Raw genomic sequence first — 23,351 nt, 5'->3', positions numbered from 1 at the left:
GTTCACAGACCTGTCATGGTCCGATGGCAGAATCGTGTGGGTTTGGCACTGGTCTCCCATTGAACAGGTGCTACCTGAAGTAAAATATTACGACTCATTGCTGATTACTGAAGGCTAATGTCCGACATATACTGAAAAGAAAGATATAAAACATATTGAAATATATTGAAACACTGGTACAGAAGGAAATTCCAATGTATAAAGGCTAAAAATAGAAATAGAAATTGAATCGGCGCGTCATGATTAAACCTGGGCATCGGAATTTTTGTATTTCTAAAATCATTTTATCGTTTATTCAGTTTTTCGGTCATCGGGCACTGTCTTAAGTTTGCTTCGACGAATTAGGGGCTGTGGGGTAGCCTAGTGGTTAAAGCGTTCGCTCGTCGTGCCGGGTTCGATTCCCCACATGGGTACAATGTGTGAAGCCCATTTCTGGTGTCGACCGCCGTGATATTGCTAGAATATTGCTTAAAGCGGCGTAAAACCATACTCACTCACTCACTCAGCGAGTCATGTAAGCGACGACAGAGCGTAAGAGTTAGGCAGACTTGCATGTTATGGCCTCTTGCAATTGAAGATTTGAAATGATTATTAATAAAAAAGGCCTAAAGACATATTGCTTATCATTGTGATGTCTCTCTGTCAAAGATTATGGCTTTGCTCACGGACTACTCTGTACTGATGAGGGGGCACGGGTGGCCCAGTCGTCTAAGGCGCCGCGATTCGCTGTGCAGAGTTGCGTCCCTTTGGCACGCCAGAAACCTAGGATTGTGGGTTCGAATCCCGGTTCGCCCCGATTATGTTTCTAGGTTTGTCAGCACCATACCCGTGCTCGTGGGTTTCGCCGAAGTGGTAAACGTCTGAGACCTGCATCACTTCGGGCTTTCCTCCAACATTAAGCTGACACGCCGTGATATAACTGGAATACTGTTAAAAGCGGCGTTAAACCCAACTCACTCACTGATGAGCATGGCCATATTTTTTTATCGAGGACGAGTATTTTTTTTTAAAGCAGATGGAGGCTGAGTTTTTTATTTACACAAAACCAATTATGAGCTGTGTTTTTTTAATGAAACCTAAAATACCGGCCTCTCACACTATTAGAATGTAAGGTAGGGACTTGCCCACCGTCATGTGTCTCTATTGAATATATGATACTCGAAACTGACTTTTGTTATGCAGTGCAAGATAATACATCAGGGTGGCCTATCATGGAATGTATATTGCGTCAACAAACACAATCGATGTTTTGTCCGTCGCGCCATTTGTTGAAAACACGAGGGAAACAATAGGAAGGTAACACAAAACGAATTGTATTCGACTGTATTCAGCTTTATATAATTGATGCAGTAATCCACATTACACCAACAGTGATCGGCTGTTAACGCGATGTTTGTGGCAGGTAAAGCAATTGTGTTCACATATCGTGCTGCTGTGTGATCAATGCGCAGGCAGTGTGTTGGCGTGACACTATGTTGGCGTGACACTATGTTGGCGTGGACGAGGTAAATGGACTCAACACGAGGACTTTACCAAAACATGCAATAAACCAAACAGTTTGTCCTGAAAGGATTCTTTACAGGTGAGTCAATGTTATTTCAGCAACAATCGGGCATGAGTGTTTAAAGGAAGTTATTTATCGATAATGATACTAGTCTGCAGATCATGGGAAAATCTGAAGGGAGGTGACCCTACGTGATAATTCTACCACTTGTTGCCCATGTCATAAGCTAACTCCAACAGCCATCTATGAGGACATGGTGTAAACTTTGAGGTAAGTGCTCTTTTCTTTGCCGCTGTTAAAAGTACAAGAGGGAAAACGAAGGTACCTTATATATAGCTTGGTATAGAGTACTCTTGAAAGCCATGCTTGTATTTGTTTGATTTGGGTTGTTGTTTTGTTTAACGCCGCACTCAGCAATATTACAGCTATATGACGTCGGTCTGTAAATAATCGAGTCTGGACAAGACAATCCAGTGATTAATATCATGAGCATCGACCCACGCAATTGAGATCGATGACATGCATCAACCAAGTCGGCGAGCCTGACCACCCGATCCCGTTAGTCGCCTCTCACGACCAGCATAGTCGCCTTTTACGGCAAGCATGGTTTGCTGAAGACCTATTCTACCCTGGATTTTCACGGGCCGCCATGCTTGTATCATATGAGTAAGTGAGTTGGATTTAACGCCCATTTGAACAGCATTTCAGTTATATTATAGCGTGTCAGCTTAATGTGGGAGGAAAGGCCGAAGTGATAGATATACTTGGTATTTACCATTTTGGTGAAACACGGGTACCCAAGAAACATTGTCACAGGGAATCTGTCATGAAAGAATTCAAAACACAATCCACAAGCATGTTGTGTTGCATATAACAAAATTGGTGAAATGTAACTCGTCATTATGTTGTATTTAGCAATAATGTTTCTTGGTTGTATGGAGTAGCATTAACATTAATACAAAATGTTGCCGTAGCCTTGTCCAAACATAAACATGCCAATAAGAAACGTACATGATTGGGTGGAAAGCACTTATTATTTGTTGCCTACATTTCGTTGCCTCATTCCTTGGTACGAGATGGCTAAGGTACAACTGTGACCATCTGATTGGCGTGTTGTAAGTTGACACTTACGTACGCTAAGCTACTATTTGTGTATTCTCGGGTCAGACCAGGATCAAATCAGGCGGCTTGGGAACATTGAAGATGTCCGCTTCTCACGACTATAGACTATTTATGTATTCACAGCCCTTTGTTCAGTTGTAACCAATCATTCATGAAAATTCGATCGCTCATGCTAGACTGATTCTAAGTGGAGTTCCTCTTTATATACACGAAGAAGCCTCTCATACAGAGTGAATCCCAGCTGAACAACTCATCTCAATAACCATGTGGAGCGGTCGGGTAGCCTAGTGGTTAAAGCGTTCGCTCGTCACGCCGAAGACCCGGGTTCAATTCCCGACATGAGTACAATGTGTGAAGCCCATTTCTGGTGTCCCCCGCCGCGATATTGCTGGAATATTGCTAAAAGCAGCGTAAAACCACACTCACTCACTCAATAACCATGTTGTTGTCATTCTATTCTGTTGCCCTGTGCATTCTGGTGCTTGGACAAAACTAACGGGGACCTGTAAGGTTTCATACCAATGATCAAGTACTAACTGCTTGGCTGATCTATTGATCAGTTTTGTCTATGATACTTCTAATGGTATGGGGGCGGTCGGGTAGCCTAGTGGTTAAAGCGTTCGCTCGTCACGCCGAAGACCTGGGTTCGATTCCCGACATGGGTACAATGTGTGAAGCCCATTTCTGGTTTCCCCCGCCGTGATATTGCTGGAATATTGCTAAAAGCGGCGTAAAACCAAACTCACTCACTCACTCTAACGGTATGATTCAGATACATGGCAGAATGTCAGATCTGTTCCCTGTCCATGAGAGATCTCACACTACCACAGATTGATTTTGTATAACTATACAGCTTGAACTAATTCCGATCCAAAAATCCGATCCGATAATTAAGGCAGCCATGTGATAAAACTGTACAGGTAGAAAGAATATCAAAAACATGTTTCTGGTTATTAATATGGCGGAAGGTCTTAACTCGTTGAGGAGAGTTCTCGCGAACACCTGGTGTCATCATAGATTTTCAGTGATCCATTCGTATAATTTTCATCACTATTTGCATTTTAAGCCCAGTGAAATCTATTTCTGGATTGTTCTTGTTCTTGTTCTCTGGCACTGACGTTTTTTTCATTTGGTCGATTTTTACATACAAAAGGAGCACATTTAAGCTTCCGAATTAACTGTTAAGAGACTATGTACTATTATTTATATGTGTATCATGTACGTATCTCACCACGACCAATTTGAGGCAATACGGGGGCCACAATGTGATTGATGAAAACATTCTGCCTGTATACAAGTTTAGAGAATAACCAATAGGCTAAGAGGAAACACGGATTATCTATCGCGAGTGAATGTCAGGGACTTACAGTCATCATTCACATGGGATGGATAATCAGCCATTCTGATTTGGAACAGGTATTTTTATATATGGCTCATTGACGAGAACATGAAGAAAATGTCAACCCCAAAAGGAAATTTCACTGAAGGAAATCTGTTGTTCAGATGACGTAATGTAATCAATTTGAGACGTAATGAACAATGCATGTCGTCATGTCATTTTCCCAACAATGATGCACTGTGACGTCAAATGGCTTCAACTGACCAATCAGAAGGGAGTATCGCTAAAATGGAGCTATGCAAATATCAGAAAGTTAATACACACACGATCATTGTATCATAATGGCTAATATACTTATATTATCACCTGCAGGTGAAGACATTCCTCCCACATGATGACACCGTACAGGTGCTTTAAAGATGGCACATGAAAGTGTCGGTGCTGATCAGATTACATTCAACAGACTTCAAGGTGTGTATGCTTAGTAGTAAAGCTCAACATATAAACACAGCACTGAAAAGAAACTGCATCCTACTTTTCAGAAGCCCAGTTGCCCAGATTCGATCACCTTGAGCGCCACAATATAGACGTAATATTGCCGAATGCAAATTGGTTCCATATGGATGAGCACTTTGTGGTAGGCTAGCCAACACTTCTCTTATAATACCCTGTGCTATGTTGTTCTGTGCAATGCACCGTGCTTGTTCAAGGGACATCACACAGAACAAAACATTGACCGCGATTAATCAAGAAGTTCCTGAAGACATAAAATATCGTTTATCAAGCCTAAATTGACCTCATTGTAATTCATTTTATATGAAATGTGACCGTCTCGTTCCACAACAAATTTAACTCAAACCCCGTAGGTTATTTTCATTACTTAACTAAAGCTTTCGCTTTAAATGCTCTCTACAGAGTCAAAACCGTCAGTCGGATATATAAGGTTTTCCTACATCGCGCTAGTTGTAGAGCGTCCGCCCGGAGAGCGGAAGGTCCGGGGTTCGATCCCCGGCCGCGTCATACCAAAAGACGTTAAAAGATGGTACTTGTTGTTACCCTGTCTGGCGCTCGGCATTAAGGGGCTAAAACAAGGACTGGTCGGCTCGGAGTCAGTATACTGTGTCTGAGTGGGATATTCATGTTAAACTGCGGCATGGTATCTCAGTGAGCTAGCACTATAAATCGGCATCAGTCCGGACTAGTACAAGCAGCCACACACACACACATACACGTGCATGCACGTCGCTATATAAGTGCAATAATCTTGGACGCGACGTTAAACCCATTTCACCTCACCTCCTACATCGCGCTCGTGCCAATTAAATACTATGTCCGCGTGTAATGGGTCGACTATGGATGACCATTTCTTGCATAAGTCATGTATTCCCACGATGCCTTTCCGAACATCCACACCGTTTACGAGTAAAACTGTTAAGTTGTAAATAAGTGAGTTCGTTATTTGGGTTTAACGCCGCTTTTAACAGTATTCCAATTCTTGTGCTGACAAACCATCACCATAGGTTTCTGCCGTACCCAAATTTCTGGCGTGCACATCAAATTTCGGTGCCTTAGATGACAGGGTAACCTATAATATACACTATAAGGCTACGCTAGTAACGTGTGTTTGTAAGATATGTGTTCAGCTGTTGCAGTGTATATTCGCGTATTACGTAATGATTGTTCACTATTAATTCATAATTGAATTCAGAACTGGTTATAACATGTTTTTAATGAGAATTTCACCAAACTAGACGCGTCCTCAAGTTCTCTAGATTCCGCAACAGTCAGCAATATTTCAGTGATATTCCTGTAAATAATCGAGTCTCAGCCGATTCGAGCAACGACCCTTGATAACCCCATGCTCCTTCCTCTAATTCTCACCAGTAAACCTCAAGTGGGGAGGGGAGCGGACTAAAACATGTTAGGAACCTCAGGTTTATTACTTTATATTTCCCGGATCACTTGTCCATGTTAGTAAATGTAGAGGAGAGGTGAAATGGGGTTTAACGTCGCGGTCAAAATTATTGCACTCAAATGTGTGCAATGTCCACTAAAATGAGTCAGTGGGTCAATTGGTTTAAAGCGTGACTGCAGTTTTTGAAAACAGAAAATAAATGAAATGTACAGGAGGTACATATACTAGTAGCTTACATATGAACTGTTTCCACATTTGCATGAAATTGTAAAGTCATTCGTGCATTCAATCCTAATATCAACATTTAAAAGACGCGAGGTTTTCTTGAATGTATACCCCGTTTAGATTCCAGGGTACTAAACGTTCCCGGAGGTATCCGATGCATATGGTTTCAATAATTATTTGAGAGAGAAGGTCTAGTCAGTAGTGAGGTGAGGTTAAATTGGGTTTAACGTCGCGTCCAAGATTATTGCACTTATATAGCGACGTGCATGTACGTGTGTGTGTTTGTGTGGCTGCTTGTACTAGTCCGGACTGATGCCGATTTATAGTGCTAGCTCACTGAGATACCATGCCGCAGTTTAACATGAATATCCCACTCAGACACAGTATACTGACTCCAAGCCGACCAGTCCTTGTCTTAGCCCCTTGATGCCGAGCGCCAGACAGGGTAACAACAAGTACCATCTTTTAACGTCTTTTGGTATGACACGGCCGGGGATCGAACCCCGGACCTTCCGCTCTCCGGGCGGACGCTCTACCACTAGACCACGGAGGCGGTCTATTCAGTAGAGGGGGGTGCCTGCCCATAATACATTACAACATGATCATTCCATAGAGCGAACTAATGAGAAGAAATTTGGAGCGTTCAATGAACGTTAGTTTGGCGCTCAGTTACAATATGGAACCTAGCTGAGTGTTTTCCCTTATACCAACGTCTTCTACTATCAACCACTGGTTTAATGATAATATTTCATTATGTGCATCCAGGTGTGACACACCTTTCATTATTACTGTGACGATTACTACATTTAAGCAATTACATCAATACAGGTCTTTTTGAGATTTTTAAATAAAGGCCCCAACAGTAAAATGTGGAACTTTTTGTCTACTCACACAAAATGTGAATTGGGTAGATTGTTTTCTGACGATAATCCGAGACAGATCAGATCATTAAACGTGACGAAACTCTGTAGTAAACGTCGACAAGTATTTCTTAAGAGCAGTTATATGTTCCAAACATCCATCCCAACAAATGATAAAATATCTCATGTTGCTTTTGACTCCTTTTCAGGTTCCCAATGTCGACAATGCTTGGCTATAGCTCAAACTGATTCGCGGGATATCCCTTTACCTGAAAGTAGATACTTACCAATTCATGTAGATGTCACCTTGATCAATCCACAAACAGAGTCAAACGGAACAAAGGATCACAGAAAATCAAAAGAGCATCGCGAATCACAAGGTTGCAGCAGTTCAAAGGTTTACAGCAAGACAAGAAATCGAAGAAGGTCAAAAGATCGCAGCAGCGCAAGGGATCGCAGCAGGTCAGAAGATCGCAGCAGCGCAAGGAATCGCAGCAGATCAAAGGATCGCGGCAGGTCCAGGAATCGCAGCAGAACAAGGAATCGCAGCAGGTCAAAGGATCGCAACAGGTCAAAGGATCGCGGCAGGTCAAGGAATCGCAGCAGGTCAGAAGATCGCGGCAGGTCAAGGAATCGCAGCAGAACAAGGAATCGCAGCAGATCAAGGCAAAGAAACACATCAACAGGGCAGCGCAGTGCAAGTAATAAAAACGTGTCAAGAAAATGTAAAAGAAACGCATTCATAAGTGAACTTTTGATAAAGATTTCGGCACTCCGCAACAGTAGAGGGGGAGCAGTGTTAATACATTTAGCAGGTCTTGCAGAAAATGACAAATGCCTGGACTATTTACATGAACTGATTGATGACAAACTTAATTCTATAATCGAGGACGGAAAGCTTTTTGTTAACGTTTACAAAAAGTGTTGGTTACCTGTTGAAGACACTATCTTCAGAGAATTTGTTGCAGTCATTGTCTTGCCATCTACAACAGTCGTTACTGCAGATTTCAATACAAAGATACCCTTGGATAACAGCATTGAAGATCCCACAAACAGCACAGTGAAGACGTTTCTAAGAGACAAGACAGTGTTTGAGGATAGACGAGCCAGAATAAGAGGCATAACAGGTGAAGATATACAAGAGCGTCGTTGTGTGCAAGTGAAGGGTTTTACACATCAAGATGTCACTCTCAAAGAAGAACTGCTTAGAGAAAATAGTAAACTAAGTGACTACATCTGGAAGGAATTAAAATTAGGACAGTACATAAGCGCGTTTTCAAAAATAGAAGGAGGGGGCTCGTTTTACTTGGGTATTGTTGAAAAGGTAGTTGAACGGGGTTCCTACAAGTCCAAAACAGTTGAAATTGATGGATTTAAACTTGAGGAGGAACGTCATACAGATTTAATAAACATACTTCTCAAGAACATTGTTGATGAAATGCTGATGCTGTCTTATGACAACACAACTCTTCACTTACAGTTGAACTCTTCTGAAGTAGATGAATTCCTAAAGATTGCCTTCCATTGCGTTCAAAATAAACCAGGCTACTACGTTCTAGAAGTTGCAGTTGGAGCAGTGGACGGAATCATGTTTTATGACAAACACGGGCCTGCGTCATATGAAGTTATCAATCAAAATACATTGAACAGGTTAGATGTCAATGAATGGTACATGCGGCTCATGAAGGAACACTTGTCTGAAATTTGAGAAAAGGTTCGTACGTTTTGTGTATTGTTTGCTTGAGAAAAGACTGCATGTGTCCTTTATGTAATTGCTTGCTTGCTCATTTCCCATGACAAAAATACATATTAAGGAATGACAATGCTGCTTCATTTGTTTCCCCATATATACTACTCAAAAGAAGTTAAGGATCACCCAATTCTTTCATATTGGTAATGTTAATCTGTCATGGCATGAGTGATTAACTATTGTAATATGAAAGAATCAGGTGATCCTCAACTTCTTTTAAGTAGTATACATTGCATACGAGGTCTCCGACTTCAAAACTTCTGGTTGTCACAAATTATCCTATGGAGATGATGATGATGATGCTGTTGCTGCTGATGATGGAGACGATGTCATATTAATCTGTTAAAACGTTGCTCTCATTTTCTTTTTTCAGTGTTCACCATGGCGATGGAAGGTCCAAAGCAAATATTAGACGGTGAGAAAATTGATATTACTGATTGATAACACTTGCATATTGCTCTGTGTTGCAGTTCCAAATATACGTCTATTTTGTACATGCACCAATATGGTCAAATGTAGGTGACAAATGGCGACATTAAAGGTACATGCGAATGAGGAAGTGATATTTCACGCTGAGTTTACGTCACGGCAACGTGTCAATAGTCGAGTCTTAGATGATTAATGTTAAAACATTTATCTTGGTAATGTCAATGTTTGATCTGTTATCAATCTTCACATCTTTCAGCTACTCTGAATATGGACCACGTTACGGACATTGCCATCAAATCATTTGACCAGCGTCCACCCCAAGTCAAGCAGATAGGCAACGGTCAAGAGAGGATAAAACAGCATGTTTTGATAGAACATGATGAACGTGCAGGTGACTACTGCTTGTATGCCATTTCTTAAATGTGTTTCTGCACAAAGGAAACAAATCGTAAGACATTCGATACTTAATAAAGATAATTTTTCTTCAAACATACACAGTAGTCTCAAGTGGTTATCAAATATATGTAGGGGCGGTCGAGTAGCCTAGTGATTAAAGCGTTCGCTCGTCACGCCGAAGACCCGGGTTCGATTCCCGACATGGGTACAATGTGTGAAGCCCATTTCTGGTGTCCCCCGCCGTGATATTGCTGGAATATTGCTTAAAGCGGCGTAAAACCATACTCACTCACTCACTCAAATATATGTAAAAAGTCAACGCCAGGAATAACCAGTCTCGATTATCTTCAAGATTCCAATGGACATGAAAAGCAAAATAGCTGTAAACATCATATGAATTATATGGACCAGGTGCTCACCAAAGCGTGTCTAACTCGAATGAAACTATATGGTTTATGGGCTTTTGTCATGTGAGCAGTAGCTACTAGTATTTGGTGCATTGAAACATATGATATGAATATATCATCTGTTGATACAAACATATATACATTTATTTCTTGCCCGTGTGGAGATCACCCGTTTAAACACAGTGTTCAGTATACCAAAGCGCTTGAATATGTACTGCGGGAACGAGTTTCACTAACAAATATTGAAAACTCCCAACATTATTCAACGACATTGCGTGTGAAGGTGACTGATCACTGAGAGGAGTTTAATACATAACAGAATTATTCACGAGTTTCATAAAATTGGTATTGCACGAGAATTGCGCTCGTCAGATACCAGAACTACTGACGAGTTTCATAAAACTTGTATTACATGGGAGCGAGTTTAGTTTTCTATATGTATGTCAGGGCTACGTATTATCAGGGTATATACTGAGGAAGTCTTTGCCATTTTGTTTGAATCAAGCGTTTCGTTTATATAATAAGCACCATGTATCATATAAATAAAATATATGGTGACAGTCCAATTGCTATCCTTCACATTCCAGATCATGTCGCTATTTATCCAAGAGTTTTGGACCAAGAGGGGCAACGCCTGTCACTGCTATTAAAACAACGTCTCCATGCATCAAACAGCGTTGGTCTTGCGTACATAGCAAGGAACCTTGCTGTTTCTGCAAACTTTCCTGCGAAGCCTAAGCCTGACAATGTCCTTCTTGACGTTTGTTTGATTACACAGAAGAAGCCAACCTTAATCCTAAGTGTAGTGAAGGACGTAGACACAAATTCCTCAACAGCTAAGCGATATAATCTATCACTAGCTAAAGGTGTGAATGATGCCATACGGAGATTTACTGATCAACAGTTCAGCTCAATGTATGGCCTCATATCTGAGAAGGATCTTTCTGAACAAAGTGCCTTTGATAATGTACTTTCGAATATAAAGAAAGCGGTATCAAGGATTTGTGTAACTGGTTCTCTATCAATGTCTGTTCAGAAATATAACAAAGTCCTTAGTGCATTTCTGAACTACATTGCCGTCACTCGTTATGTTATTGGAGCTGCCAATGATGCCTCAACACTATGGCTACTTACAATTGAACAATTTCGCATCCTGACCGAAAATGTCAGCAACAAGGAAGTGTCGGTTTTAGCTGAACCGTATTGCGGGGGCCATGTTCTGCAAAATGAAGTTGCATCCCGACTTGATAAAGGAGGTCCCACAATGCTTATCTTGTACTGCAGAAGTCGACATTTGGAGTTTGCAAGGTTAGATTGATCTTGTAGATGTTCATCGATAACGATATAATATGAGCATACTTATGTCACAACGTCTACTTTACTTGACCAATCGCAGCAATCATGTATTCTGTTTCAGAAGAACTTCAGTTTGCACCCACGTGTTTACCCTGGATGAAGCTATGGAGGAACTGAGAAGAAGAAGTTTACCAACAGAAGTTGAAAACGTAGTTACAGACTGTACGCAGAGTGAAATTGAAAATTTGGGACTTCATCCTAAAAGCATCTGGTATTTTCGCTACAGTGGAGGTTTGTCTTTGACATGCTGTCAGAAATTTAATAGGTTTTAGGAATGGTACATGGGACTGACACATACACTAATGAAACAGGTGTAATTGTCTTTGAAATGCAATTGTTGTAGTGATACAATGGTTAGATATTGTTACATGCTATACAAATGCCTGATATGTTATCAAGAAGAAGAATGAATGTTACTGTGTTTTTACAAATATAGGTTCAAACCAGTCACGTAAATCCAATTGCATGGAAAACTAAAAGTTTATACTTATGTTTCATATGTAACAAATGTTATATTTGGGATAACACTTTCTTAGTAAAGTACAGATTCTCGTACTGTTTTGGGTTGAATCCCGTCCACCCACAAGGCCAGAGTGAGACACCTCAACCCCCCCCCCCCCCCCCCCCCCCCCACACACACACACACACACACACACACACACCCCAAACCAGAATCTGTACCTTACTGAGAAAGTGTTATCCGGAATATAACATTTGTTACATTTGTTACATTTGTTTCAATAGATACGTCTTTTCCAAAACATACTGCATGAAATAATTGTGTTATTCTTAGACGAAATATATTACAACACGTATACAGTACTTATAACAAAACAAATGAAACAGTTTGGTAATTATGAGTACACGATGAAAGTAGTTTTTTATTTATATCAAATATTATTTTGCTAAGTTTATTTTTCTTATATTTCAGCTGAACGTCAAAAACATATAGCCTACCTCAACCGGGAATTAGACGTCCTAGGGCTAGTTCATCTGAAGAGTCGTTTACAGGCAAGTGTCAGTTCAAATACGAAGGCTAGCTATTGTGCAATAATTAATGTACATCTTGACTAATAGGATAATAATTCCACCAATGATTACGGGAATGTTTGGTGTATATTCTAAGCATGTTCAAAGAATACAGAAATATGAGGTTATTTGTCAAAATGAGAAACAAAATTACATTTCAGAAGGGCCGTGCAGATCAAATAAAGCCCGTGTCAGGAAAAGGTACCAGTATTTGAAGTATTTTGTCTTACAAACCTTGAGTAACGTGATTTCAATATGGCGAAAAATTACATGTACTAAAATACACATTTACCTCAAAGTCAAACATATATTATCACGCACAAGGGAACCGACAGTTTCTATTGTTGTTTATTGGGTTCAAAAATAATATGTAGATGTACGTATGTAGATGTACTGAATTAACATTGATTACCTTCCTCTGCAGTTGATGGATGCGATGACAGTACTTCAGCCGTTACATTAGGAGAGAAGAAAACGCTGGGGACAATTCTCGATCAGAAAGGAGATTTATCCAGATTTTTACAAATGGTAATGGATCTTCGAAACTATTTATCAGTTCTTTGCATTCTGATAATGCCTACCATAAGATTAAAAATATACACAAATAAAATCACTGGAAAATACTTTCCATAATTTCTGAACCTTTTGAAAGGACTGTACAGCTCATGCAACTGCTGATGTCTCAACATTCATTGTCCATCAATAAGTCCATCAATTTCTTAACATTCTATGCATTTTAATATGTAATAATTCCAATCGTCAATATCATTCTACCATAGTCGATGACAAAGGAAAAGCGGTCAATCCTCTATAACCAGGAAAAGGTGTTCTTCTTGCGTGACGGTATGTATAGAAATTGCAGAGGTTGCGATAGAATTTTTCACGCCCTACCTAAACCGTTCAATATGTTTAAGTTAGTAAGTGAGTTAAACTTTAACGAGTGTTTACAGTAGTCTGTATTTTACGCTATTTTAATTTAAGTTATTCGGCAAAAGACAAATTTACCGACCACTTTGGGTCTTTCGTTCAAACAGAATACTTGCATTGAGAAACCTTTGACATTGCTTGCTTTACTTTCACAGTATCATTTGTGCAACGTAATCTTCTTATTTTTGGTCTGTTTGTCAGTTCACCAAATGTAAACGATAGGATGTGTATGTGCAGGTGGATGTGACCGATGTCTTCTCTGGCAAGAAGGTGCAAGATTGCTGTGAGCGTGTGTTAAAAGTTTTTCGTAAGAGAGATAATAAGTCGCCACATAATAATCTTGTCTGTTGTGTTGTCCGTTTCTTCTAGAGCACATTATTGTCAGTGGGAAACAAGAATGAGACTCGCATTAGATGTTAAAGAGTTGAATATAATTCGGTCATCAAGCAAAGATATATATCGGTGACGTTGACATAATCTGAAGAACGCTTTGACTAATTATGTACTCACTACCATTGAGTGAGTTGGGTTTAACATTATTCCAGTTATATCACGTCGTGTCAGCTTAATGTGGGAGGAAAGTCTGATGTGATGCAGGTCTCAGACGTTTACCACTTCGGTGAAACCCACGAGCACGGGTATGGTGCTGACAAACCTAGAAACGTAATCGGGGCGAACCGGGATTCGAACCCACAATCATAGGTTTCTGGCGTGCCCAAGGGACGCAACTCTGCACAGCGAATCGCGACGCCTTAGACGACTGGGCCACCCCTGCCCCCGTACTCACTACCAAACGAAACGCGAATACCATACATGTTGGTTAATATATGAAGAATCACTCCTATTCAAGGGATTGTTCGATGCACAAACGAACCTACTGGTATGTTGTGTGAACCGACGCTGTTCAACGCAGCACATGCGATCCATGACTCGAGATGCACCATTTGTCTCGTGTAGGATTAGCGTGTAAAGTTTGAAAACCACGTGCAGCATGTCGTGATAAGAATACAGTAAAGTACGGTTATAACGAACTCAAGGGGAATACTAATTTTAGTTCGTTATAACCGTAGTTCGTTATAAGCATATATACAGCATAACTACAGCAAATAGTCTGGACCAAAAAAGTAAGTTCGTTATATCCGTCAGTTCGTTACAAGCGTGTTCGTTAAAACCGTAGTTTACTGTAAATACATTCTGTGGTAACAAAACTGAGTGTTAGTTTTGTCATTTATTAGTTCACATTGGAAACACCTCTTCTCAGCTGACAAGGGGCGGTCGGGTAGCCTAGTGGTTAAAGCGTTCGCTCGTTACGCCGAAGACCCGGGTTCGAATCCCGACATGGGTACAATGTGTGAAGCCCATTTCTGGTGTCCCCCGCCGTGATATTGCTGGAATATTGCTAAAAGCGGCGTAAAACCATACTCACTCACTCACTCAGCTGACATACTTCCCATATGTTTCTATGGTTCGCGTTTTTTTTGGTAGTGAGGATATATGCATATGTGAATCGTTAACGTGGCTTGGATTGATACATTCAAATAAATAGTAGTCATATTTTAAGTATGCTCCACTTAACTAGCACCACACCTCAGTATAGAACAGTTGTGCCATTCTTTAGACGAGAAAGAAAATAAGCCTCCGAGTCACTAATGTATCTCAATACTGTTTTAATTTGTTTCAGTCGCAAAGAGTTTGAATGAACACCACATCAACGTTGAAAGGGTAATTACTAATTATATATCATTGTTTGTCCATTTGACATACGTTGTCATAATTGACCTTTGTAATACACCTGTATGGTCACCTTAAGGAGGTACCAGAAACACTGATTTAATTTAATGAAAAGACTTAAAAACATTTTGTGTGTTTGATTCGAATTGTGAAGATTGGTATGTTTCAGGCAATGGGTGTCACTGGTGCTGATAACATCCTGTTTCGGAACAAAGGTTCGTTTTCACTTTGAATGGTAATTATTCCACAGTTAAAACGTGAAAGGGGGCGGTCGGGTAGCCTAGTTGTTAAAGCGTTCGCTCGTCACGCCGAAGACCCGGGTTCGATTCCCGACGTGGGTACAATGTGTGAAGCCCATTTCTGGTGTCCCCCGCCGTGATATTGCTAAAAGCGGCGTAAAACCATACTCACTCACTCACTAAAACGTGAAAGACAGGGACCGTCAGATGTTCAGTCGTAATATACAACTCAAAATAAAACGACGTACACGTAATATATCTGCGTCTTTGATTTCTGATTTAGGGGAGGACAAACGTATTGAAAAAAGAAAGAACCCACCACTAAACGTAAGTAGTTATTAATGATATATCAATTAAGATATTTCATTTGTCATACCTGTACATGTAGCATGTGTTATGCGTGCATAACACGACGATGTGTTGAAAAAATATGTCCCCTGTGACTGATATGGCGCGAATGACGTGTTGCCCTTATCAACTGAAATTTCACTTTATACTAAAACCTTCTCAGGCATAATGTAATCTCGTTAGTAATGCCATCGAAGCTGTCTTACGAAGATGACTACAACGAGGTACTGTTTGGTATATATCGGTCTAATAGAAAATCAAAATGGGATGGTATTAAAGCACAATATTTCCTCAGGAAACACATACGCCTCTGTATTTCCGTAGAAGCTGCACAAAAGAAGAAAGTGTGAAACGGGCTCCCCAGAGAGTTGTGTTCGAAGCCGTAGTATCAGTTTTACAAAGAGTGATGAAGTTGAAAGGAATCAGAGACTCAAAGGTACAGTCGGTTTTTTTAAATTACTGTTACTTGTCCGCAATGGCTGAAAAAAGCCCTCATTTGTGAACTTAATATACCTCTGCTGTCTGCATGATATCCTAACATAATTTATAAAATCCTCTCTGGTGATCATAATTAAGCACAAATATATATATGAATATATGAAAATACACTGAATGATGTCGCCTTACAAATCCTTAGAGGATACAGTCCTCTCGATCTCATACTGTACCATGTTTTGAATGGTCATTTTGTATTAACAATACACATGCTTATCTAAATAAACCAAACATTCGATATCTGATATACTACCACATGTAATTTATTAAAGAGATAAAAAAAGATAAATGTGCGCTCCTCTTTCGTTATTTTAATTTCTTTTATCGAAAATTATTTGACAGATGGTGACGATATTGCTGAACTAAAGAACAAGGTGACAGAAATGGAGAAGGTAAAATTGTCGAACCATATTGATAATAAATAAAACATAAGCGACACAGCTCTTTCCATAATTATAACAAATATCTTTCAAAACGCAGAGTGCATTGTACGCTCCCGACGATATCATAAGCATGTGTTTATGAATAATGTTTTTAAACACTTTCCATAACCTACTGAACACAATGGAAGACCACCTGATAACGCTGACATTAACATGACTCACGTGATGCATTACTTGGTTATTAAGATTGCATTTTGCAATATGTTAATTTTGCATTTGAAATTTATAATGTATGAATATTTTCGAATGCCGAAGACCTACCTATTTGTTGTACTTTATCTATTTGTTACAGGAGAGAAACCACAAAAGACAACAACGAGTTTCTCTAAGTACTGGTATGTACATTGCATGTTATACTGATATAGGTTTTTTCATAATTTACATTTGTAGTCATTTTGAAAACATGTTGTAGTGGGTTGTGTTTATTTTACCTAAAATCATCTTTTATTTGTGACTGCTTGTCGTCATCAGTTGAATGGCAGGCCGTGATGGACCACTTGACAAGAAATGCTGACGTCATAGCTGAGTTTGAATCAATGGTACCAGAATGGATATCGGTGAGCCTTGAATGTAAACTGTAATATTTCCAAGTACCCAACACACACATTCTTGTATCTGTATACACTGGTTTCCCAGACTCAAAAAGTTAACATAACTGATTATGATCCTACAAATGATTGAATGCACCAATGTTTGTTAAGTATAAAGATTTTTTGTTCCAGGCTCTCGTTGGAAATCAAGGATCCTCCATTAAGCATAGAAATGGTACAGACATTATCCCAGGTAACACTTTGTTAACCGTCACGGACGTACACATCATCCAAATGCAAATTTCAAAACACACTCTTATTGTTATTCATTTGTTCTAATTTGCCCTTGCATATCTGCAGACATCGACAGAAATGGGAACGTTAAGAGTGGATTGCCTTATAGTCTGACAGAGTTCCAGTTGGGAACAGCGAGGAGAAAAGAGCTGTTATCAATGACAAAACAGGTACGCAATGCTAATATTAGATAATACATTTAAATTTACCATGTCACATAGAAGAATACACAATTTAATAGTATTTATACATGCTGAGGGAAACTTGTTTCTTTGCATACAGGACCAATACAATAAGCTTGATCAGTTGCATCAAGGTTGTAAGTCAGAACTATATATGTGTCTGAATTTGTTATGAATTTGTCTGGCATACACTGCCAATGCCCAATTCGTTGCTGATAGATGATTTAGTGTCTGATCTATCTGAATACCTTTGCTGAAAGTGTTCACATAAAAACGCGAAAGTCTTGTAGAGTCAATTTAAACTTCGTGTTGAAACTACCACTCCCATAATACCGAACAAAACTTATTTCCTCTTCTAGATCATCACCGAGGACCACATCAATCAAACCAAGTTCCAGACTGAGAGTTGCAGCTTAGAAAATGATGTTGCCTTAAGTAATATATAATCTTAATTGTAATTTTAATGCAATTTTAATACACCAGTACTTTTAATCATGGTAACAGTGAGCAACCATTATTTTAGAAACTGAGAAAGGGGCACATCTGGACAGTTAACTTAACTTGCTTTTGCATGTGTTTTTTGACGGAATCGTACGATCTTCTCTGTTTTTGGCAGACATTTCTTATAAATATGGAAAGGGGTTTGTCGCTGTTAGGATAATATAAACATTGAATGTCAATTGGAAAACGTGTATCATGGTACATTAGCTTTAATGAATATGTACCATAGATTTCATGAATACACAGTAAACCTGTTGCAATTGTTGTGTAGCAATACAAGCTGTGAGAATGAATAACCATTTGCTTTTCAGAGTTTGGCTGTCCTATCCAAGTTGTTGGAATATCACGTGCATGCTGTCGATTAGTGGCATGTGAGTGTGTTGGTGAATTTAGAACTTGTTTTGAGTTCTTGTAGGCACTGAATCTGTATATTCTCTCATGATCAGTGATCGTATATCGATAGTCGTATATCAATAGTTGTAGAGACCCCCGTTTGATCTAACTTATAATAAAGATAATAAGATTCTTATAAACATTGTAATTTACCACCAGTCTCGTAGCCTAGTGGTTCACATACTGGGATAGAGAGTGTGTGCACACCCGTGAAGATCTCAGGGCAGAGTAGGTCTTCAGCAACCCATTCTTGTCGTAAAAGGCGGCTATGCTTGCCGTAAGAGGCGACTAACAGGGTCGGATGGTCAGGCTCGCTGACTTGGTTGATGCATGTCATCGTATCCCAATTGCGTGGATCGATGGTTATGATATCAATCACTGGATAGTCTTTTCAAGGCTCGATTGTTTACAAACTGCTGTCATATAGCTGGAATTTTGCTGAGTGCAGCGTTAAATAAAAACAACAACAACAAACAAACAAACAATAGTTGTAGAAGGCTGGAGGTGCTGGTATTGCTCGACAAAAAGAAATAGTGATTCCTTTTGTAACACATTCTTGATACTTTATGGCATCATAAATGTTTAGTTCAGGTGGGTAAATCACAGGAAAGGAATTGGCTATTTGACAATTATTGAACGGTATCAGATCATTGATGTATCTGAAATTTTACATAAATGTCTTGGCCAAATTCCCTTGTTTAGATTTTCTAAATCCGAGCGGAAATTCAGATTCTTAAGCATAAAGACGGGGAATACAATTAGTGCCCATGGAAATGCCAATGTCTTCCCGAAATGTCTTTCCACAAATAGATTTTATCTATGAGGAAGTCCCGTATTTCACATATTGTTTTCCGGGTAAACTTCAGAAGACTTTTACTTTCAAGAGAAGTTTTCATTAAGTTTGTCATTATGCTGAATGAAATTAGTGGAAAATTTACTCTTGTCGGCGTGTTTGAACATGTCGTGTGATAGAGTTGTCATTGACGCTATCTTAAAACCCGTATACTTGATTCAATTTGACACTCATACCCGCTCCAATTTTCAGGTCCAAGACTAAATCTGGACGCATCACGCATTGACACAAACTGCTACCACATAACTAAACAAGGTGAATTGGTGAACTCGCCAGGCAAATCACAATCTTCTGACAATCACAAATTTCAAATGTATTGGGGAACATGCAGTTCCACCCTTATTGATCTGACCAATACCCTGCCTACCTCCCAATACTGGGAGATCCATTCTGATGTGGGCGTGATAAAAGGCTGGTGGAGAATCGTCTTGGACTTCGGGGTGGTAGAGGAAGCACAGGTTGACAGAGAACGTTGGGTTTGTTATCAACCGCGCTCCTGGTGTGTGTGTCTAGAGGACTGTGACATCCACAATGGTGTGTGTGCTAAAGTCTTTAAGGAGAAGGAACACGTCAATTGTTTTCCTGATGCTGTGGCCCTAACCTCTGGCACACAAGCCACCCTCCACTATGGCGTTGTGCTGGATGTGGGGAGAGGGAGAGTCTCCTTCATTGATTTGAACAGAGAGATTGTTTTAGGCAAGTTTGATGTTGTGTTCAGAGAAAGCCTTTACCCCGTGTTTGGAGTAACTCCACGATGGGATCGCTACACTGTCAGGATGAAGTTGGTCAGTGGCGAGGACATCGCAATGACTGAAACAAAACGTGATCTCATTTACAAAGCAGTGTCATAGAGTAAGACTATTTCCATAGGACGTGACACAGCACGAAGCAACTGAAGCCATGAAACAATCATTATGGTAGCTGGACTACAACTGCAGCAGTGACAGGTGTGATCCCTGTTAATATCTACAGTAAACTACGGTTAAAACGAACTCAAAGGGACCACTAACTTTAGTTCGCTATAACCGTAGTTCGTTCTAAGCATATATACAGCATATATACATCAAATGGACGGGACTAAAAAATAAGTTCGTTATATCTGTCAGTTCGTTATAAGCGTGTTCGTTATAACCGTAGTTTACTGTAATAATAATATATCAAACGTTTTAAAAGACTTTACTTTTCCATTATGCAATACACTATAGAGCGTTTTTATTTTTTATAAAGCGTTTAATTATTATTGTCATACGTGTTATTAGAAATAACATACATGTACGTTACCATTCACAAATTTCTTTTTTAATTGGTTGCTGACTATGACTAGAACACACAAGAATAATCAGTTCCTCTAAAACATTCCTATTAAGTCTATTTATGTCGAATTCTCAATTATTTGATATAAATTCACAGTGACATATCTTGTCAAATGCCTAAAACGACATAGTCGGATCGACATTTTAATGTCCCCATACATTTACAGTTTCGGCAGAAAATTATTTAAGCTCTGTTTAATGAGCACGAGGACAATGTTTTGACATATTTCAGCTAAGACTTGGTTTTGTCTTTATATTACCGTATTCGACGTAAAAGCGCCCAGGACCCTCTAAAAATTAGAAGTAAGGGGCTCTTATCAAAATATTATTTTGGTGAGAGAAAAAACAGAGTTGAAAGATAAATTTCGTGTTCATGTACGACAGATATATTTTTCCTTAATTTAATTGCCCATAATTAAGTTGCATATAACACACGAGTGCATATCATACGCGAATAAATAAGTCTCGTGAATATTGATCAATCGGAAGGGGTGCTAATTGGGATTGTTCACTAGCCAATATTTTAGCTAATATCACTGTGGGCGCTTATTAGAACGGGGCGCTTATTACGTCGAATACGGTAAGTGAATATAGCATGGTCAGGGGATGTATATATTTTGCGGTGGAACATACAGTGTGCAGGGTGAATGTATGAAATGGAAAGGAATTATAATATATACATGTTTTTGTCAAATTATGAAAACATTATTATATATCATTATATGACCTTGTTCGTAAGATATTCTATTAAAAGTGGAAGTGAAACATTGCAAAAGTTAATTACTATATTCCACATGCTTCCACATTCGAAATAATGAAAAGGTCATTTTTTATACAATGACCGTTTCTTTTAAAAAAAGGCATTGATAAGTAGGATATGTAATTAATGTTCAAAAATGGCCGCCATGTCCAAGATAGCCGCCATGATTTTTAAAAATGATATGCAATTTTGTAGTTTTACATTCATGATATCATGCAATATATCAGAGGAAAGCTCTTTTTATAAGCTTTCAAACAATACCGATTCAACCTTGTGCTATTATAAGGATTTGGTTTATAAACATTCATAGAGTTATTTAACAACTCTTTTGCGGAATACCCGGTAATAGTCAGGTTGGATAGTGCTAAAAACAATCTGAAAGAAAAAATGGTATTTCTGAATTTACAATACTTGAATCAAACTGGTAAACAGTAGGAAACATCCCCTTGTGACAATACAAGAGTTGTAATACTTTCTTACATAAAAGTAGGATAGCCAAGTACTATGAAAATCAAAAATCTGGTGGAGTCGGAAGGATATTAGGATACTGCTCCAAGTGGACACAACTGCTAACTTCATTGCAGCAGCTCATGATCAATATAATGACACTGGATATAATTCCCAGGGACTTAATATCCTTCCGACTCCACCAGGTGATTGAAGAACGGTTATGATAGAATTTTTTTTATCAAAATGCTGCCCTTTCTTGAGGGTCAATGTAATAAAAGTAATACTGCTCTTGTGCTTAGGGAGAAGATCCTAACACATAAGGATGTGTATGGCTTCTCAAATTTTCAGAAAAAAAACAAGATAAGCATTTTGCGATCTTTCCTGACCACATAGTCATTCATACATCCGTCTAATACTACAAAACAGCCAGTACATTTTCATAGGGAAGTAACTCGTTTCATTCACACATCCGCCTAACACTACAAAATAGCCAGTACATTTTCATAGGGAAGTAACTAGTTTTATAGATTGCATTGGTTCAGTGTTTACATGAGTATATATAATTTACATTGTGTAAATGTGTACTCTCTCAACGGCAAACCACACATATTCACATACCAATTCAGTCCTACTACAATATATATTTTATATGTGGCTTATTAAATATACATCCTTCCCAGGACGTGTTTTTGTTAATAAACGTAAGATGTCGTAAAGACCTATGGCGCATCACCCGATGCACCTTTGATGTTCTGTAGGTCTTGTCTACAAAAAATAGACAAAAAATACATTTTAAAATTTACGTGAATGTTTTTAAGTGAACAACTGACAAGCCGATGTATGTGTTTGTGACGAGTGCCACCGGTGGGTCAGGATATGCCTACCATTTACTCCTTCATCAAGTGAATCATTCACCTGATGAAGATGTATGCATATACTCCGAAACGTTGTGTTCCTCATGTTAAAGAAGTTGACTTCCATAAATGTGTATCTCTGCCTTTCAAAGGCTGGATAATATATTTGTTCACATGTCACAACTGCATCCTGTGTGTCCTGTAGCTGTACTGCATGTTATGTCAATAAAGAAAGGTAACCTGAAACAAGGACTCTTGTATTCTGCCATGTTTCAAGAACCAATCAATTCATTGTGGAAACATTTATAATTACTTACAGAAGTTGCTTTGATCTTCGTAAGATCAAAATAGATCCAACCTGAAATGAGGAGATTAGATTAAGGAGTCTAATATATTTCTGTCAATCTGTCTGACATCCAGTTTCATTTTGCAGGTTATATGTATAATGACTGAAACTTGCGGGCAACATGTACATTGCCTGGGTGAATCCGTCAGTAAATAAAATAAAGACCAAAAGTTTCAGTTACATATTGCTTGATTATAGAAATTGACTATATATATATATATATATATATATATATATATATATATATAATAAAATAATAAAGTCCACGTTAGTCGATCATCAGATATAAAGAAGATGATGGACTAACGTGGACTTTGTTATTTTATTATATATTACATGTACACCGAGTGAACATTTACC

The 23,351-nt window shown here is 39.0% G+C and overlaps 2 protein-coding genes and 1 long non-coding RNA gene across 3 annotated transcripts; all 3 read left to right on the top strand.

The window, feature by feature from the left end:
• Positions 1–1,419: 1,419 nt before the first annotated feature.
• Positions 1,420–12,377, top strand: LOC125377335. The gene is made up of 8 exons (XM_048390367.1): positions 1,420–1,582; positions 4,338–4,436; positions 7,175–8,679; positions 9,089–9,130; positions 9,401–9,535; positions 10,535–11,255; positions 11,365–11,534; positions 12,235–12,377. Exons 4-8 carry the CDS (start codon positions 9,097–9,099, stop codon positions 12,375–12,377), a joined length of 1,203 nt encoding a protein of 400 aa, XP_048246324.1. The 5' UTR covers positions 1,420–1,582; positions 4,338–4,436; positions 7,175–8,679; positions 9,089–9,096.
• Positions 12,378–12,490: 113 nt separating this feature from the next.
• LOC125377563 lies at positions 12,491–15,200 on the top strand. The gene is made up of 5 exons (XR_007219744.1): positions 12,491–12,533; positions 12,757–12,860; positions 13,112–13,175; positions 14,941–14,981; positions 15,160–15,200. It is a non-coding gene; the product is annotated as an uncharacterized LOC125377563 (long non-coding RNA).
• A 249-nt stretch (positions 15,201–15,449) lies between these two features.
• On the top strand, positions 15,450–21,016 carry LOC124120879. Its single transcript, XM_046483775.2, has 10 exons — positions 15,450–15,556; positions 15,902–16,013; positions 16,415–16,464; positions 16,808–16,850; positions 16,987–17,072; positions 17,238–17,298; positions 17,406–17,509; positions 17,881–17,956; positions 18,334–18,393; positions 19,461–21,016. The coding sequence occupies exons 3-10, from the start codon at positions 16,456–16,458 to the stop codon at positions 20,117–20,119; spliced, it is 1,098 nt and encodes a 365-aa protein (XP_046339731.2). The 5' UTR covers positions 15,450–15,556; positions 15,902–16,013; positions 16,415–16,455; the 3' UTR covers positions 20,120–21,016.
• Positions 21,017–23,351: the final 2,335 nt, after the last annotated feature.

Source organism: Haliotis rufescens, unplaced genomic scaffold (genome assembly GCF_023055435.1).
Source record: "Haliotis rufescens isolate VD_foot unplaced genomic scaffold, xgHalRufe1.0.p SCAF_9, whole genome shotgun sequence".
NCBI classification, from domain to species: domain Eukaryota; kingdom Metazoa; phylum Mollusca; class Gastropoda; order Lepetellida; family Haliotidae; genus Haliotis; species Haliotis rufescens.
Note: the sequence above shows the minus strand (reverse complement) of the source record. Positions and strands in the feature narration are given on the sequence as shown.

Bases quoted from the DNA above. Each gene is read 5' to 3' on its own strand.
- LOC124120879 (XM_046483775.2), top strand. The intron at 17,073-17,237 runs GTGAGCCTTGAA...TTTTTGTTCCAG, and splicing joins TGGTACCAGAATGGATATCG to GCTCTCGTTGGAAATCAAGG. The intron at 17,957-18,333 runs GTAATATATAAT...TTTGCTTTTCAG, and splicing joins AGAAAATGATGTTGCCTTAA to AGTTTGGCTGTCCTATCCAA.
- LOC125377335 (XM_048390367.1), top strand. From the start codon at position 9,097: ATGGCGATGGAAGGTCCAAAGCAAATATTAGACG. The intron at 9,536-10,534 runs GTGACTACTGCT...TTCACATTCCAG, and splicing joins AGAACATGATGAACGTGCAG to ATCATGTCGCTATTTATCCA. The intron at 11,535-12,234 runs GTTTGTCTTTGA...CTTATATTTCAG, and splicing joins GTATTTTCGCTACAGTGGAG to CTGAACGTCAAAAACATATA.